Raw genomic sequence first — 18,581 nt, 5'->3', positions numbered from 1 at the left:
CTCCCTCTTAACAACACTGGTCCAGTAAACTCTTGGGTTATTCTTCTTCTGTAGAATATAAGGCAAGTCGTCTTAACACTATGGCCGATGCCCTTCAAGGAGAGATGTTGATAACTCCATCCTAATGGCCATCTTCATGCCTCACTTAATTATCTTTGATGAGATTTGGCATGAGTAACAAAATTCTCCTACAGTTCAACATCTAATCTCACAGGTTCATGATGGAACAGCAGCTCCGACTTGGGATTAAAAGCAAGGCCTTCTCTTCTACAAAACCAAAATATTTTTGCCAAAAGATTCTCCTTTCATTTAAATGGTCATGACACCACTCCATAATCAAGGCCATGAAGGTTATAAAAAAACTTAATTTCATATGACCAAAGATTTCTTTTGGCCAGGCATGAAGACTCAAGTCCGAAATTTTGTTCAAGCATGTGGTATATGTCAACAACACAAAATAGAAGTATTGCAACCTGTGGGTCATCTTCAGCCCCTTCCTATTCCTAATTAAATATGGGCTGGCATCTCTTTAGATTTTGTGGAAGGACTTCCTACTTCAAGAGGGACAAATGTTATATTAGTTGTGGTGGACCGGTTCTCTAAATTTGCTCACTTCCTGCCCTTATTACATCCATATATTGCTATATATGTAGCTCATTTATTCTTTGATCACATATTCAAGTTACATGGATTGCTTCAAACAGTTGTCAATGACCGAGATGTTACTTTCACTAGTTCATTTTGGATTGAACTTTTTCATTTGAGTGGCACAACGTTATCTTTTAGTTTAGATTAACACCCTTAGTCCGATGGCTAAACTGAAGTTGTCAACCGGATTATGGAGATGTATCTCTGTTATTTCACTAGTGAGCATCCAATAAGATGGTTTGATTGGTTATCATAAGCAGAATACTGCTATAATACTAGTTATCATTCTGCCTTACATGCTACACCTTTTGAAGTGGTTTATGGCAGATCGCCACCTTGTTTACTTTCTTACACTCCTTGTAGTTCAGTAATTGGCGTTGTTGACCAGGCCTTTCAAACTCATGATGAAGTTCTTAGTTCCATACGGGGCAATTTAATGAAGGCATAACATAAAATGAAAGCTTCAACCGTATAGACAAGGTTTTACTTCGACTTCAACCGTATAGACAAGCCTCCCTTGCTAATAGGCATCACCAAAAATTGTTGGCCAGATTTTACGGGCCTTTTATAGTCTTACATCGTATTAGTAATTTGGCTTATGAATGAGATTTTCCCTCATCTTCCAAAATCCATCCCATTTTTCATGTCTCTTTTCTTAAGCCATATCATAGAGGAACTGATTCTTCTCGTTCTCACTTACTACCTGCTTTAATAGATACCTTGGTTCACAAACCACTGGCTATTCTTGATACCCGTACTTGTGTTGGCAGACAAGAGCATTTGGTTCATTAGCAACACTCATCTTCAGCTAACTCTTCATGAGAACTAATAAACTTATTCAAGATTCAATTTCCAAACTTTGCACTTGAGGACAAGTGCGTTTAGGAGCGCGGGAGTAATGTTAGCAAGCCCTTGCAGTGGTACCAACGGTTCGGTCATGGTAGAAAGAAGAAGCATCAAGCATCAAGCACCAAGTCAAGATAGCATTTTCTTAGTGGATGTTGTAGTGCTTTAGTGGATCCCTTAATTATTAGTGTTCTATTTTTAGTGCTTTCAGTTTATGTTTTGTCTATTTATAAGTAACATATCTTCATTAAATAGATCAAAATGGAATGGATACCCTAAAATACCCAGCGGCTTCCATCCCTAACTAACAACCATACTTCAGTTTAGATCAATAATTAATACTAATTACTACTTTAGTGAATAAAAGAAAATGAAAATGAAGCTAGAGAGAGCTGGTGGTCACGATCTTCAAGAGAGAGACACGTGGAAATTTATTTATTTATTTTTATTTTATAAACATTTGACATAATTATTAGTTATGTCATTATTGCGAGACTCACGTAACCATTTATTACTCTCTTTATTTCAAAATATAAGTTTTTTTTATTTGTTATTTTATCCCAAAATATAAGTTGTTTATGTATTTCAAGAAATAATAAACGATATTTTTTCAATGTTGCCCTTATTTACAAAATATGACAAATACTTCACAAGCAACTATTGATTTTGAGATAAAGGATAATTTGGTCAAATTACCCTTGAGTTTGTTATAATTTAGGAGAATTAATTATTTTCTTAATCCTTGTATAAAAACTTTAAACGGTTATCTTTTGGGAGAGAGAGAGTAATTGCGTTGAGTTTTTTCCTTAATCCATCAGAAATTTAATTAGCGTTTATCCCAATTAAATTATGAATCCTCAATTTGATGAAATGCTTATAATTCAGAAAATGAAAAGGTTTGATGGTTACAAAATAAGTTTTCAAGCCCATGAATATGCATGAATCTTTTCAATAATGAAAAAAAAAAAACTTTCCAATAAACAGATTTTTAAGATATGATTCACTAATTAATTTTCCTAGATAGCTAACCTTATCGATCGACTAATAAATCAAATCTATTATCGCATGCACAAATTGTATAAGTTTTAATAATTCACATCAGCAATATATTTATATCTTCTCTTTTTTTTTTTTTTCACATATTTTCATATTCAGGTTGGAAATTATATTAAGATAAACTCATTTTAACAGTAACAACTCCAGATTTCAAATTTCTTGACTTACCAATAAAAACTAATAAGTATATCTTATCATTAAATAAAATAAAATAAACAAATAATGAATCAATATATAATATTAATAATGTTTTTAATAATGTCTTGTAAACTAAATACGTACACCTAGCCCGTCTCTCTCTGTCTTTCTCTTTCTTGTGTTCTTTTAGATTTTATTTCTAAAACACCACCGGCCGTCTTCTTTAGTCGGTGGTGGTTTCTTTTCATCCATCTCTATCGTTTTTCTTTATTTTATTTAGTTTTCTTTCTAATAATTTTCAAATTTATAGTTGTTTGGAATAAAATTTGGATTTAGTCTCTCAGATCTACAGATCTTGAGAACTTTTGCTACCCTCTTAGTGGGGTTATTAATTTCTTTCTTTTTATGGGGTTATTATTCGTTGTTGAGGAGTTCTTATGTGGATATTTCTTAGGTAGTTTGAAAGACAAGATGAAATATTCATTGGTTGTGGTTGGAGACTTCAGATCTTTAAGTTGGGTAAGTTTTTTTTATTAATAGAGTCTGGTAGTGCGACCTGTTCCTCCATTAAAGTTTGGAATATTGAACTTATCTATGAGAGTTAGTTATAACAAGTTTCTGAAAAAACAATATTCGGGACACTATTATAGAAGGTTTCTTTTGTCGTCCTATTTGAAAATAAACCAGTTTTTATCAGGAAGATTAACCTCTTCTGCCAAGATCGATAACATCTTCAAACAGAAAATTTCAATTTTCTATATTTGTATTTCTTATTCCTATTAGAATATTATAATGTACTCAACTTATATTCATTATTAATGAATTATTAAGTTTTCAAAAAAAAAAATTTAATAATACTGATCATAAAATAAAAGTCTTCTCACTTTTGTGGGGAATAGAAAGTCTTAGGAGGGTGTATTGGATTAAGAGTTTGTTACATTTTAAAAGATTTTAAAATTTCAATGGTATTCAATTCAGACTCCGATAAAATCTATTAAAATCTGATGGTATTCAATTATGACTTTTTAAAAGTCTATACAAATTTGATGGTATTCAAAATTGCTGATTTGGAAGGATTCACAAAACTATTGATTTTATTGGATTTTAGAGTGTTATGTATGAGTAAGAGAGCCATTTAGAAATTCATCCTCCAACCCAAAGATTTCAAAAATCTTTTAAAATCTAACAGACTCATGATCTAATACACCCCTTAATAGAACGAAAGCGAAGCGGGTATCCGCAAATTTTAAACTACTCGTATAGGTATCCGTTTAAAATTTTATTATCTGTATCTGTTCTAAACCTCTTTAAATACCTATTTAAGTATCCATATTCGAACCCGTTTAAATATTTACTATCTATATTTGTCCAAAAACCCATTGAAAGTACCTCTTAAATAGATAGCATATCAGTGAATTTTTACTATCCAAATTGTGAACTTATTTTAATACCTTTTTTGTTAATAATGAATTGGGTACTCACCATCGAACCCGTTTAATATAGCGGTTAATGGAAGCGGGATGGCTGCCACCGACGCTGGTCATTGCAGGCCTTTCACTGTGAGTGGCGATAAATTTTCAACGAAAAAAATAATGATTTTGGAGAAGATGACGCATTTTGCTTGTTAGTCTCTCATTGTTTTTTATTTTTCATTTGACTCTAAAATCTTTTAATTTGTTTAATTAGGTTTTGAAATGAATTTTGATTGGATATATAAAAGTCATTGTGATTCCATCAAAGTTAATCAAAATCTATAAAAAAAGTCTAATCAATTCCATAAAATTCTATGTATAATTATAGTGGAATCTGTAAAAATCTTAGGAAATCCTTCAATTCTAAACTCAATAATTTTTTTAAAATCTTGCACAATCCTAATCCAATATACCCTCATTAGATTCGAAACCTTTTAACTATTAAAATTTTCGTTAATTTAATGATTAAAAAGAAGAATTAATCCCATTGTGTACTCTCATAATGTTCTTTGAGCCTCCCAACGAGAGAAAAATAAAATAAAATAAAATAAAAGCCTATCGATAGAGATTTGTGGTGGAAAGTGAATATTTGAGAGCACATATAAAGATAAAGAAGACGACAAATCATATAAACAAAACTCCATTATGCAAGGTGAGTAGGAAATCACAATCGTGGAATAGCTCCTAGCCATATTTTACATATATTCGATACTTGTTGACGACAATTTTGATTTGTTGCAACCACAGCATTCGAAAACTTCCATCATTTCAACGTTTCTCTATAGTTTATGTTCGTTTTATTTGGTCCGTCTGAAAGGGACATGTTTAATTTATTTTCTAGGTGTTGCTCAAAATTGAATATGGATTTTTTTTTTTTTCATTTTACAATATTGGTGCTATTTTTACGATCATACATTAAGATGGTGTTTGGTTTGGCATTTAAATCAATCAAAGTTACGCATAAGTAAAAAGTCACAAATAGAATGATGTTTGGTTTGAGTTATAAGTAAAAACAATTTACTCCTTTCTTTCCATTTAATAAAATACGGATATTAAGAATTTAGTCAACAAAAGTTATTTTTATCCTTTTTTATCTTTAACTCATTAAAATATTAATAAAAATCGTTCATTTAATAAATAATTATAAAAATTATTAAAAAAAATAATTATTTGTATATTTAAATTTAGAAATTTTATAAATATTTTGGGATATTCAAACAAAAAATAAAGGGAGTATTTAAAATAAACTGCAAGTCATAACTAAGATACCCTTAACTTCTTATTATCTATTTATTTTCAAACCACTCTTTTTGACCGAGCAGAAGTCATAACTCTTTTTGACAAAAAAAAAAAAAAAATCCAAGTAATTTTTGAAATAAATAATCAAGTTATGAAAGAAACAATTTTAAAAATTGATGTGAAAAATTTTTTTGTTAGGGTGGGCGTGGGATCAAACTCAATAGCCTCTATACTTTAACCATTGCTCCTGTTAATTTAAAGGAAAAAATATATTACGTTCCGGTTTGTGAAATATAATTAGTTTATTATTTTTTTTTTTAAAATATATTAATTTATTTCTATATTTTACTTCTGTTATATTATTAGATTCTTTTATCTTTTTTTTTTAATATTTTTTCTATAAAGTCAATAAAAAACATTTAAATTAAATGAAAGATATTAAAATATTATATAAAAACGGACTAATTATATCGTATTTTTTCCTAATTTAAATATTTAAAAGTTTGTCCTCGTAATTTTAAATTGTAACTTTCTCGTCGTCCAATTTTTTCATCAAATCATGTCAATTCTCAATCTTAATCGGTCTGATTTGTCAGTTTGGTCGGATATTTTTAAAAGCAATGGTTGAAACTCGTTGGGGTTGGTTCCACCTCTGCAGTTGTTTTTCAAAATACAAAGGCTTGCATCTAACGGTTCGTCAAAGATGGTTGAACTACCGAATAACAACTTCTATGTAATTAACAATTACGGTAAATTAATGAGTACGTAATGTAATGTAGTAACATATTCCTTCTACAATTTTTATAGTAGCTTGAAAAAATTTATTAAATTAACTACCAATTTCTAAAATTAATTAACATTTCTTTTATTTAGAGAAGAATTTTCAATTCATTAAAAAAATTCATGAGATTTTCCTCGATATGCTTTTCACTTTTCAGTATTTTAGTTCTTCTACTGCAATCAATAAAAATTAGATTCAATTTTTGGGTACAAATTATAAATACGAAATTTATACCGAGTTGATTCACACCTAAAATAATAAAATTTAGTTAGTAGTTAAACTATATTTTTTAACTTTATTTTTTACTAATATAATATCTTTATATTAGTATTCCATTAACATTAAATGATGTATATTAAATTGATATTGAAATGCATCAAACTACAATTATTTATTCAATAAACTAGGCAATAATATATAGGAAGAGGATATTGTCCGAGCACAACATGTTAGTACCAGAACTCACTCTCAACATGTTAATATGTATATGAAGAATTAATTAACGATAATGTAATAATTTAATTTTTTATAATTATTGAAAAAGAAACATATAAATAAAGATAAAATAGTAAATTTCAAATATCATTCTAACTCTAAAAAAAAAAAATCATTCGAGATAAGATTAGAAGAAAAGGAAAATAAAGCCCTGTTTATTACAGTTGTTTGTTTTTATTTTTTTATTTATTAGAAATAGAGAGCTGATTCTAGTTTTTGATTACTTATTTCCTCAAAATAATTTTTTTTTCCTAAAATTATTTTTTTCCTTTCTTTTAGTTCATGACTTGAAAAATTCTTTCAATTATCAAATCTATCCCTTATTGAGTCATTAAAGATTTTAGTTAATAATAAAAAATCTAAAAGTATAAAATTTAAGACAAAATAATTAAAAATATTTCACCTTTAATTTTTAAATTCAAAGTTAAATTAACTATTGATTATTGTGTATACAATCAATTGAATAAAAATATAATATCCAAGTATTAAAATAAATAAATAATACTAAATGATATTAGATTTATATAAATAGAGAAAATAATACTAAATAGAGAATAGATGGGAAAAAACATAGAATTTTAATAGAGATAATAAAACTAATGCTTATGTATTTTGGATAAATAAATGACATTAGATTTATATGAATAGTTTAAATAATAATAATAATAATAATAATAATAATAATAATAATAATACAACTTATGAGGCCAAGTCTTATAAAAAATGAAAAAAAAAGAGAAATATAAAAATAAAAAATGAAAGTACAATTACAAAAACCATTTTTTGTGGTTTCATAAAATTTATTTTTTTTTTAAAAAAAAATTTTCTAAAAAATAAAGAAAAAACTTAATTTAAAACAAACAGCACCTGATATTCCATTATTTCAGTGTAGAGTTTTTTGCTTTTAATGGGATTGAAAAAAAAAAAGATTAAACTTAATATAATATACGAAAGTTAATGTACAATGCCAGCTGTCGGTGCATATATAAAAAGAAAGTTTTTAAAGGATTTTTTTTATAGTTTAACTCAAATATGATGATTATTTATAAAAAAAATAAATAAATAAAGGAAAAGGTGATCTCTTGTGGCCACACTGAAAAAAGAAAAACTAAATTTTAAAATTTTAGATAATGGAAATAGTAAATAAAAAGAGAGCTTTTAAAATTTTAGATTATAGAAGAAAAATGATTTTAAATGACTAAAGTACCGTGAATTTTATGTAATTATTTAAGAATAAAGTAATTTAAAAGTGCATAAAAAAAGAGTAATTTAAAAGTATAAAAAAATAGAAAAGAAAGAAAAAAACAAAAAAGTGCATAGTATAACATGAATGTAATTATTTGAGGCGACTCAATAAATTCTCAAATGCTATATAAAAGGCAGACAGCATCAATTCAGCCAGTGATCACGGACACACAAAAAAAGGAAAGAAAATTAAAAAAAAATGGCCAAGGAGAAGGCAATAATACTAGAAAGCAAGGAATGGTACATGGCGGAGTATGCAGCTGAAGGAGTTCCAGGCCCTCATCATCTCAAAATCCGGACTGTAAATATATCACTAGCAGATGATTCCTTCCCTGATTGCCACGTTGCCGTTGAGATGCTGTGGATCTCCATTGATCCTTATCTTCGTTCTCAGATGACAGGTCGCCTAGACGGACTTTATATGCCCCAAATCGAACTCAATCAGGTTGTTTGAGTCTTTCCCTTTCTATAATGTCCAAGCATGGCATTCTTTCTCTTCTTTTCTTTTTTTTTTTTTTTTTTTTTTTTTCTTTTTATGTCATGATATACCTAAGAGGGGATGTAAACCAGCCGATCAAGGTCGAACCAGCTGGGCTTAGTCTCCTTTTTAAATTCAATGAATCTAAAAATTTTAAACTTGAACTCACTCTAATAATTTTAAATTTGAGCTTCGTTAAAAGCTTAATAGTCGAATAAATTTAAAATAAATATTATAGATGCATATATAAAAGGGCTAGATAAGAATCAAATATGGATAGATTCAAGTTGAACTTTTTTAACTTATTCAAGGCAAATAGGAACAATTTGCGAGCCCGCTCCTTTTATTCACACATCTATACCCAACCCAATTTCTATTACTTCTTAAACATATTATAAAAAGATAAAGAAAAAAAATTTTCTTTCGCTACTTCTTAAACATAGCAAATTAGGAAAAAAAATATGTTTGAATGAGGGACGGGCAACCCTTGGCTCCCTACTTCCGCCACGGGTGGCGGAGGCTGGTGTACCTTAAAGGAATTCTTTAAAATTGCCCATTAAATTTCAGTAAACAAAAAGTATTTTTGATTTTACCTCTTAAATTTTGAATTTTATTTCTTGTACTTAACTTGTAAGATGGATATGTATGTAGTAAATTTTTGAAAGGGATTAAATCAATTATATTGAAATCTATTTTGAATGTAAATTTCAGGTGGTGAAGGCATTAGGAATAGGAAGGATAATAAAGTCAAAGGACAGGGCATACAAAGAGGGGGATATTGTCCTTTGTCCTTTCTTCCCAGTTGCTGAGTACATTGTCATGCCATCAGATCCTCTAATTAGAAAGATTGAAAATAAACCAGGAATTACACTACCAGATTATCTCTCTTCTCTAGGTAAATAATTTGGCCACCGTTCACTTCAATTTTTTCTTTTTTTGTTTCAGCCGTTAGTTTTTGTATGTTATAATTTTTGTTTGAAGCTCGTTTGGTAAGGTTAAGGCTGTAATCGACAATAATTTTTTAAGTAGTTTTTAATATTTTGATTAATCAGTAATATAGCGTTTTGAATTAATTTTTAAGTAGCTTTTAATGTTTTGACTAACGAGTAATATAGCGTTTTGAATTAATTTTTAACGGTTAAGATAGCGTTTTATAATAGGTTAACTTATAACATTTAGATTTTTTAGCGTTTTATTAAAAAGCTCTTTAAATAGGTAAACACTGTTAAAACAGTTAATTTTACCGAATAGATCTGCAGTTAATCATTCAGTTATTATATGATGTAGCCAGTGTAACATGTTAAGAATTTAAACTCCGGTTAGAGTTGGTAGAATTCGGCAAAATTAATCGAATCAACATTCAGTTTGATTTCAATTTTAATAAAAGATCAAAATTTTTTTAGTTCAATTTAGTTTTATATATAAAACTGAAAACCAAAAAAATCCTGAAAGCCTGACTAATTTAACCCAAAAATTTAAATCAAACCAAAACGGTTTAAATTACTAGTACGAACATCGAAACCGACCCAATATTCATCCCTAACTCTATCTACTTCTTTCTAAAATTACTCATGTCTCAATTATGACATTGAAGGTGAAAATATGTTACAGGAATACCTGGGTTTGCAGCTTGGGTGGGCATAGTAGCAATAGGAGAGGCAAAGGCAGGGTTAAATGTTTTTATCTCAGCTGCAGCTGGCGGAGTTGGAATGCTTGCTGGCCAATTGGCCAATCTCAGGGGTTGTCGAGTTATTGGAAGCACTGGCACTGATGATAAGGTAATTTTTTCTCATATATCGAATAAATATATCAATCTAAATTGGTTATATTGACTTTCAGAAGTTAATAACTCTTCCTTAAGGTGTTATATATTTTCTCCTCAATTTAAAGAATTATTAGTTGCAGGATATTTAGAAAAATTAAATCTATTAAACATTATTATATAATTTACATACAGCGAGTTTCAAAAGATTTCTTCACTTGCTTTTTGATATAAATGAATTTTACGAAATTTTTATTTTTATATTTATATTTTATATGAATGAAAGCTTTCATAATAAGTATAATTTTAGTAAATTGCGGGTAATTTAATAACTGGGTGGAATGCATAAAATATCCCAAATAATAGACATGAAATAATCAATTTGATTAAATCTCAAGGACTTATTATCAATCAGCATTAGAGTACAAAGGGACCATGTTTGGTAATATTTAAAAGTTGGAATGTAATATAAACTCCCCAAATGCATAAATTCATTCTTGTATTTTACATAAAAAATTTTATGGAACTTTCAACTTTTATTTTGATCCATTAGCATATATTTGAATATTTTAATTTGTTTCTATTTAAACATCTCAACTCGTAAATTAGACTAATTAAATATTTATTTGATAGTTTAAAAATATAAAATTATTGTTGCAAAAGTTATAATAACTACAAATCAAACTAATTATTTGCATATAAAGCCAAACATACAAAAGTACTATTACTAGTGCAAAGAATTATGCAACATTATTAAAATCATAAGTTTAAGGACACAATTGATTCAACATAAAGTTTAGAATGTCACAAATTTTTTTGTAAATTACACGAAAGAATTGATGTATTTTGCCAATATAAAATTCATGGATCAGATTTTATATTCTTGTTTGATTAATGATTCTGTTTGGTGTGAGAATTCAACAACCTCATAGTTAAGTATGGAATGACTTATCTAGACTTCGTTTATAAATTTGCTCATAAATCAAACTAATGAAAAATAATTTTTTATTGAAACAAAAATGCTTTCGACTATTTAGTGGGAAAAAAAAATAAAAATGAGAATAAATTTTTTTTTTTAAAAAAAAAAATCTTATTTTTATTGGTTTGGTCTATGATTGAGACCGTTGACCGGTCCAGACAAGTCTAATTTGTTAAATATATCATTTTGCAATTATGAAAAATATATTTATTTGAGGTTGATGTGACATGTCCTTAAGAGAAGGACACTCTCTAATATTTTAGCTTTTGGTTTTATCTTGCTTGATAAAATTTTCTAATATTTCTCTTTTCTTTAATCATTTTTTTTTTCTCTCTCATTTATCATTCAACGAAAGATTTGCTCTTCATTTCTATGAATTCAATTATGGCATTGAAAAAACTTCATTGTTTTGGTTACATTTTTATGAGTTTTGAAATAAAATTTAAGGACAAAGTTCTGCTGATGTGGCCGTTGGGCTCCAAGCACACTTACTCATCCACTATTTAGATTTTTCGCTGTATAGAACTTTGACCATTCAGAAAAAAAAAAAAAAAAAAATCTAAACTTCGACTTTCTTTTTTTTATAATTATGGTCAATTTTTTTAATTTTATCAGTTGATATTTGGAATTTTTTTTCTTAATAATTATGAGAAATTGTTTCTCTCTTTGGCGACTGATCTAGTTAAATAAAATAATAATAAAAAAAAAAGAATGAGAGAAAATCAGTAGATTATCAACTATGGAAAAATAGAGCTTGGTGAATGCTATCAACTAAACCATAACTCATAAGTTTTACAACAATACTTTGAAATTATAGAAAAATTTTTGAACGCCCTGTCATGAAATGATATTCTCATGTTTGGGCATTTTCAATGGATTGTTTAAGAGGAAAATCCACTTAATTAACGTATCCAAACAAGGATACCTACATGTTCAATTTAGCAATCATATTAATTACACTATATTGGACAACAAAATGACAAAAATTGTAATCATTGAGAAAAAAAAAATAATGGTACCAATTGATGAAACTAAAAATATTGGTCACAATTAAAAAAGGAAAATTAATTATTTAGTCCCTGAGGTATGATAAAATTATCTAAGTAGTACATTCATTTTGGACAAATATTCAGCACGTCATTAAAGTTTTTTTCGTCAGTAAGAGTTTTTTTCGTCAGTCTAAGTAGTCCCTCCATCCAATTTCCATCGTTTTTTCCATTAAGTCATAAGAAAAGAGTACTGAGAGGTGAGAGACAACTTTAAAAATGAAAGACCTACCCTTAATGAGTGTGTTGATAAGTAATACATCCCACATAGCCCCATAACGCTGGAAATTAGAAGCTTCTAGGGTTTTAGGTAGGAGAATGGCTTCTTCTAGCACAACAAAGGCAGTAATGGAAGGTAGGAATCTAAATGCATATTACAAATGCGGGAACAAGGCTAGGATTAGGATTAGCGAGACAACAAAGAATAGGATAGGTTGTATTACTATTGCATTGACAATGAGTGTGGATCATTTTTGGGTTGGTGTAAGGCAATGGATTCAAGAGAAAGAAGTTTGAGTAAAGTCCACAGTGAGCATGAAGTTAGGCAAAGAAACCCACCTAAAAAACTGCATGAAAAGAAAAATGAGAAGATGGAGTCGAAGGATGAGTTCTTGAAGCTAACAGAGGAGATTATGAAGTTGAATACCCAAATATTATATATTGGAGGGAAGAATGAGCTACTTATTGCAGAGATGAGGAACCAAAGGAAATTGATTGGCATATGCTTTATGTTAATTTTGATGAATTTCATCTTTGTTGATGTTTTGGTAGGCAAATTAATGTGAGGGTTAGGGCTTACTATTGGGGTAGGAGTTGGTATGAGCAATTTTTATAAGGATTTTTTTATATGGTCTCAGGGTGGGGTGATGTCGGTTGTATGAGATGGGAGGTTAGAATTTTTTTTGTCCACTTTAACTTTTGTTGATGCTATGTAAGCTGTGTAATTTTATGTGGAACAATTAATGTGATTTTTCGTTTATTAATTTGTGTTTATTGTATAAAGAATAAAAAACCCAAAGATCATGCAAAAGAAATGACACATGTTGAAAGGAATGGCTAAAATAGATGCATTAAAAAGGACACATGTTGAATAATGTTAAAGGAATAATTACATTTGTCATAATGTGGGCATTTGCATTACAAAAAGAACTCAAGACCACAAAAAACTTAGATTGAATGTTAGTTGTAACACAACTCAGATTGCCCTTCAATGGATCTCCTTACTTGTCTACTACAAAAAATACAATCAATTTGATCTTGCTTCTAATCATACACAAAAACTTGAAAATATCCACAAAAAATGCCTCCTTTTTCATCTATCTTGAGTCAAAATATCCTCAAAAAGTTGATTGTTTCTTACTTTGCTTCTAGACAGCACCACTGCTACTACCTTATGGGTCTTTACCCTTGTTTGTTTTACCCCCTCTTTGCATACTACTCTTCCTCCTCTACATAACAAAATTATAGAATAAACCCTCATTGCATTATCTAAAATTATAAAACAAGAAGGATGATACAAAGGAGTTTATCTTACCTGTGAACTGGGTGTTGGGGCCTTTTCACAGGTTCTCTTATTGTGCCCAAGCTGCTTGCAGATCATGCATCTCACTGTACATGATCTCTTTGCTCTTGCTACTTCTTCACCTTCTTGCCTTGTTCTTCTCTCCCTTGGTCTATGCACTTTTCTTTTAAGATGTGGTGGTAGGAGTTGTGGAAAGTCGGTCTCAATTTGAAATTCATAGTTAGGAATTGGATGAATTACTCCATTATAAGCTTTCAAGTAGGTTGAAACTGTGTAATAATCATGGACATAATCCTCAATGTTTGCCCTCTTATATCTTAAAGCTAGGCAAGCATGCTTACAAGGAATCCTAGAAATTGACCACAAATTACAAGTGCAAGTCTTGTTCCCTAAGTGTACTGCAAATGCAACTGGTCCCTCCCTAACCTCAAACTCATTTTCATTACTTGGAAGCATCTTGCAAAATCTACTTTCCTTAATTAGTTTGGTCAATGCTTTCCTGCAACTAGGTGTCACCCTTCCTTCCCAACCAACAGCCCTAGTATAGTCTTATGTAACCTCACCGTACATTTTTGCCTAATCTTGTTTGTAAATTCAACAATAGGCTTGTTAAGGAGGTTACCTACCCAACTGTTAAAACTCTCAGTCATGTTGTTAGTAACACGATCACTTTTGGCTTCTGGCCAGAATGCATGTCTTGACCAATTGGAAAGTGGGATGCTCATTAATCACTCAACTGGTTTACCTTCATTCTTGGATACAACATTTTACATATGCACCATGAATGCATATACGTGACGAGCCTTGGCAACCAACCAAAATTCTTGCCTTCACATCACACCTGGGAACTGCTTCTTGAAATTCATAAGAAGGTGTTGGCAACAAAAAGAATGATTTGCATTCTCAAAGTGAGTCCTTACTGCCTCCAGCAATCCCTTTAAAGAACAAGCATGAGCTTTATTACTTCTCAATTCATATAGATGAATAAGTTGGAAAAATAAGTGTGGAAAGTTAGATAAGTGACCTTCTGTCTTGTCTGACATAAAAGTCCATGATTTCTCTTGGGTCCCAAGTCCCCTACCTGAGACAGTCTAAGAAGAAGCTCCAGGTAGCAAAGCATTCATTTTGAACTACTGCCACCTGACTTCCAATCTCAGGGGGCATTATCATATTCAGTGGGTCACAACTCTCGTGATTTCCAAAGGTACAACCGCAGTATCTTTAAACATTTGGAACATTATACATGTATATCATCATCATTCCTATGGTAATACCCACCCTAGCTATAAGTTGCATTGCAGCTGTTCCCAGTCTAAACAATTTGCAGACATAGTTCATAAGTTCCAAGTAAAAAAGCTTCTTAGAGTCAACATTTTATATGAACCCTTCTTCATCTCCATATTTAACCTCTATTATATACCACTCAAAAAGTGCCATATCATGTACTTGAATAAGAATAACATAAAATCAGACCATAAGTTGTAATGATATAATAAACTAAATGAGAAACCCTAGATAGCAAATTTTATCATTCTAATGCATACTAACTAATGTTAAAAAGTTTCAGAATCCAATGAAAAGCTATTCACACTAAAACGGAGCACCTTTATTTGTCTATGGAAAAACCCTAAGAACTTACCATTCTTCTACAACAAAGTTTCTAACTTATATGAAAACGATGCAAAATGACGAACTTTTCCGTAAAAATATTTTAAAGAAGAAAAAAAATTTGAAACCCAAGCATGTATCATTGAAATAGAGTACAAAAAATGCGAAAAGTTTTGGTCTTTAGAAGTTCTTACCTTTGAAACCACTCTCAAAAGTGAGTCTTTGATCCACAGCCATAAAAACCATCCACCGATTCAACCCAACTCAAAGAAAATCTGTCAGAACCTTTCAATGGAGAAACTAGAAGAGAAATGGAGTTGTTTGGTGAAATGTCATGTCTCAAACGAAACAGTGACGCATCGGTTTCCCTCCACTTCAAACGAGAATGACAGTTGATATGATAAAAGGGTGTTTTCATCCTTTCCATATCACTTAACGGACAAAACGAGAAAATTAGGCAGAGGGACTACTTAGATTGATAGAAGCAAACCTTAAGTCACATGTTTAATATTTGTCCAAAATGAATGTACTATTTAAATAATTTCATTATACTTCAGAAACTAAATAATTAATATTCCATTAAAAAAATGTCAAAGTTCAAACTCTTTTTTTTTTCCTAAAAAATTATTGAAGTTTTACGTAGTGAAAAATTCGGTCAGCGAAAATGACTAAGCGCATGTGGAGCCCACCTAAACATTTGAAGTGAGACAAATGTTAAAATATTAGTGCAAAGTATGGATTGATATAATTAAAAAAAATAACTAAAATTGTAAAAAATTTAAGTACATAATCTCTTTTATGTTATTTTAGCTATTTGAAATGTAAGATGATTTTGATTCTGGTGTATTGTAAAATACAAATGAACGGATATCGTTATTTGCAGGGTAGTTTTTGTTAATAATAGACCAAAATATTTCATCCGTCTCAAAAAGATAGTTCATCTTTTCTTTTTGGTTTGTTTCAAAAATATAATTCACTTTCGTTTTTTATATTATAGTTAATCCTTGAATTGTCTATTATCCCCTAATTAAATTTTACCTTATTTTCAATAACTCTTATTAATTTTTAGTTATTATTCTAATATAATAATTAATCATGTATTATTTAATATGCGCATAATAAAAAAGTTATATGACTAAAATTATACTTTAATCATATTTCTTAATCTGTGTGAAAATAGAAAGTGGACTATCTCTTAGGAACAGAGGGAATATGTTTTATGATATTACATTTACTAAATTGCCCTTATCAAATTTAACACATATGTTAAACAAAAATAATTGACAAACCATCAAAACAACCAGAGACTAATTTTAGATTTTATTTAGATCTGTCATCGTTTTGGTGGTTTCTGAATGGTTTATATTTAAGATATCAGTTAAATTTAGACTAAATACATTAATTCACTCTTAAATTTTGCAACTTTAATCTTGTGGCATCTTGAACTTTGCAAATGATTTATCGCACACTTGGACTTGTAAATTTTAGCAATATTTGTGTAAATTTTAGTAAGACTGCTACTTTGTAAATTTGTGCATTTTCTATTTTTTAATAGAACTTTTTTTTTGGGTTAATTATGTTTATTCAGGTAAAGTACTTAAAGGACGAACTTGGATATGATGATGCATTCAACTACAAAAAGGAAAAAGATTATGATGCTGCTTTGACCAAGTAATTTGCTCTCTAAATTAAAATTTCTCTCAAAATGGATACATCAAGAATTATAAATACATGCTATCACATAAATGACCCAATTGGCTTATTTTATAGGTATTTTCCAAATGGCATTGATCTATATCTTGACAATGTTGGTGGTAAAATGTTGGAGGCTGTCCTTAACCATGTCAATTATAATGCAAAAATACCTCTATGTGGTATGATATCTGAATATAATAAGGTTAGCAATTCATCCTGGTCCTTCGAGATCTTACATTTATTGTGGAAAGTATATATATGTAGATTATATAAGTTAGCATATTTTTGCAAAATCACTACAGTTTTGTGATGAAGTATGTCAGATGACTTCTATCTCTTATCTGTATGTACATGTAATGAGTCGAGCTAAGTTCCAACTTGCCAAGCTCGAAGCTCGATTGATAGAATTTAGTTTGGCTCGAAACTCAACGAGCCTGAAAATTTTAGATTTGCGCAAACTTGAGCTCAACTTGAGGCTCGAATTCAACTCGAAAAATTTTAAACTCAAGTTTGGCTCGATGCTCGAATAAGCATAAAATAAATATTATATATACGTACATATAAAAGCTTGATAAGACTCGACAAGTTTTTAAGCTGAATATCATTAGGCTTGAGCTCGACTTGTTTACTGATGAATCAGCTTGAACTCGAACTCTGCTTGCTTGCTAATGAGTTGGCTCGAGCTCAATTTGAACCAAACTTTTTTTAACTTTTCTCTAGCTAAGCTTGAGAAGCTCACGAGCTGGCTCAGCTCATTTATACCCTCTAGGTATGTGTATGATGTGTGAATTATATTTAACCAATAAAAATTACTATTATTATTACATTTTGATGCAGGTTTGGACAGAGAGAGATGGTGTGAGGAATCTGTTAAATATGGTAGGTAAGAATGTGAGGATGCAAGGGTTTATGTTGGGTTCATATTTAGACCGTTTTGCTGATTTTGCAAAGGAGATGGAAGATTATGTTGTTCAAGGAAAAATTTGTTCCAAGCACAAGATATACAATGGGATTGACACCTTTTTAGAGAGTTTGGGCTCTCTCTTCTCAAGCAATAATCTTGGTAAAGTTATCATTCAACTAAAATAAAACCATCATCAATAGAAGAATAAGACCTAATTAAGCTCTCTTAATTAATTAATCTCCTAAGTAATAACTATTCTGCAATAATTTTTACTATTTGTATGGTTATATTTCTATTTTTATAACTGTGTTAGGTTTGAATTATAACTAAAATTATGCACTAATTGATGGGTGTTAGAAGATTTACTTTTTGTATATTTTCAAATTCCTTGTTAAGGACTATTGGAGTTAAAAATTAGATAAACTGAATTTCATAATAGTTCAAATAATATAATTATTTATTATGATGCGCGGAAATTCCTAATCATGTACATCTCTGCAGTTTGAAAATATCTCGGTGTATAAAATACCGTTTTTATTTTCTTGTATCGTTTCCACATTTCTATATTTCTCTACTTCTGTTTCCATGCAACATAGGTAATATAAAATATGGAAAAATAAATTTGATAAAATTTGATCGAATTAATTTATGCTCAAATATGAATCAA

At 29.6% G+C, this 18,581-nt stretch overlaps 1 protein-coding gene and 1 long non-coding RNA gene across 2 annotated transcripts; one reads left to right on the top strand and one right to left on the bottom strand.

Moving 5' to 3' along the window:
- Positions 1 to 8,061: 8,061 nt before the first annotated feature.
- On the top strand, positions 8,062 to 18,377 carry LOC149497459 (2-alkenal reductase (NADP(+)-dependent)-like). Its single transcript, XM_089719370.1, has 6 exons — positions 8,062 to 8,365; positions 9,110 to 9,293; positions 10,010 to 10,176; positions 16,904 to 16,986; positions 17,086 to 17,212; positions 17,848 to 18,377. The coding sequence occupies exons 1-6, from the start codon at positions 8,120 to 8,122 to the stop codon at positions 18,097 to 18,099; spliced, it is 1,059 nt and encodes a 352-aa protein (XP_089575496.1). The 5' UTR covers positions 8,062 to 8,119; the 3' UTR covers positions 18,100 to 18,377.
- LOC149497460 (uncharacterized) lies at positions 13,394 to 15,672 on the bottom strand. The gene is made up of 3 exons (XR_016320108.1): positions 15,510 to 15,672; positions 13,720 to 14,642; positions 13,394 to 13,633 (listed from the first exon to the last, which is right to left on the bottom strand). It is a non-coding gene; the product is annotated as an uncharacterized LOC149497460 (long non-coding RNA).
- Positions 18,378 to 18,581: the final 204 nt, after the last annotated feature.

This window comes from Jatropha curcas, chromosome 3, assembly GCF_041381405.1.
Source record: "Jatropha curcas cultivar XTBG-Jc1 chromosome 3, XTBG_Jcur_1.0, whole genome shotgun sequence".
In the NCBI taxonomy this organism is placed as follows: domain Eukaryota; kingdom Viridiplantae; phylum Streptophyta; class Magnoliopsida; order Malpighiales; family Euphorbiaceae; genus Jatropha; species Jatropha curcas.
The sequence above is the reverse complement of the archived record's forward strand: the minus strand, read 5'-3'. Positions and strand labels throughout refer to the sequence as shown.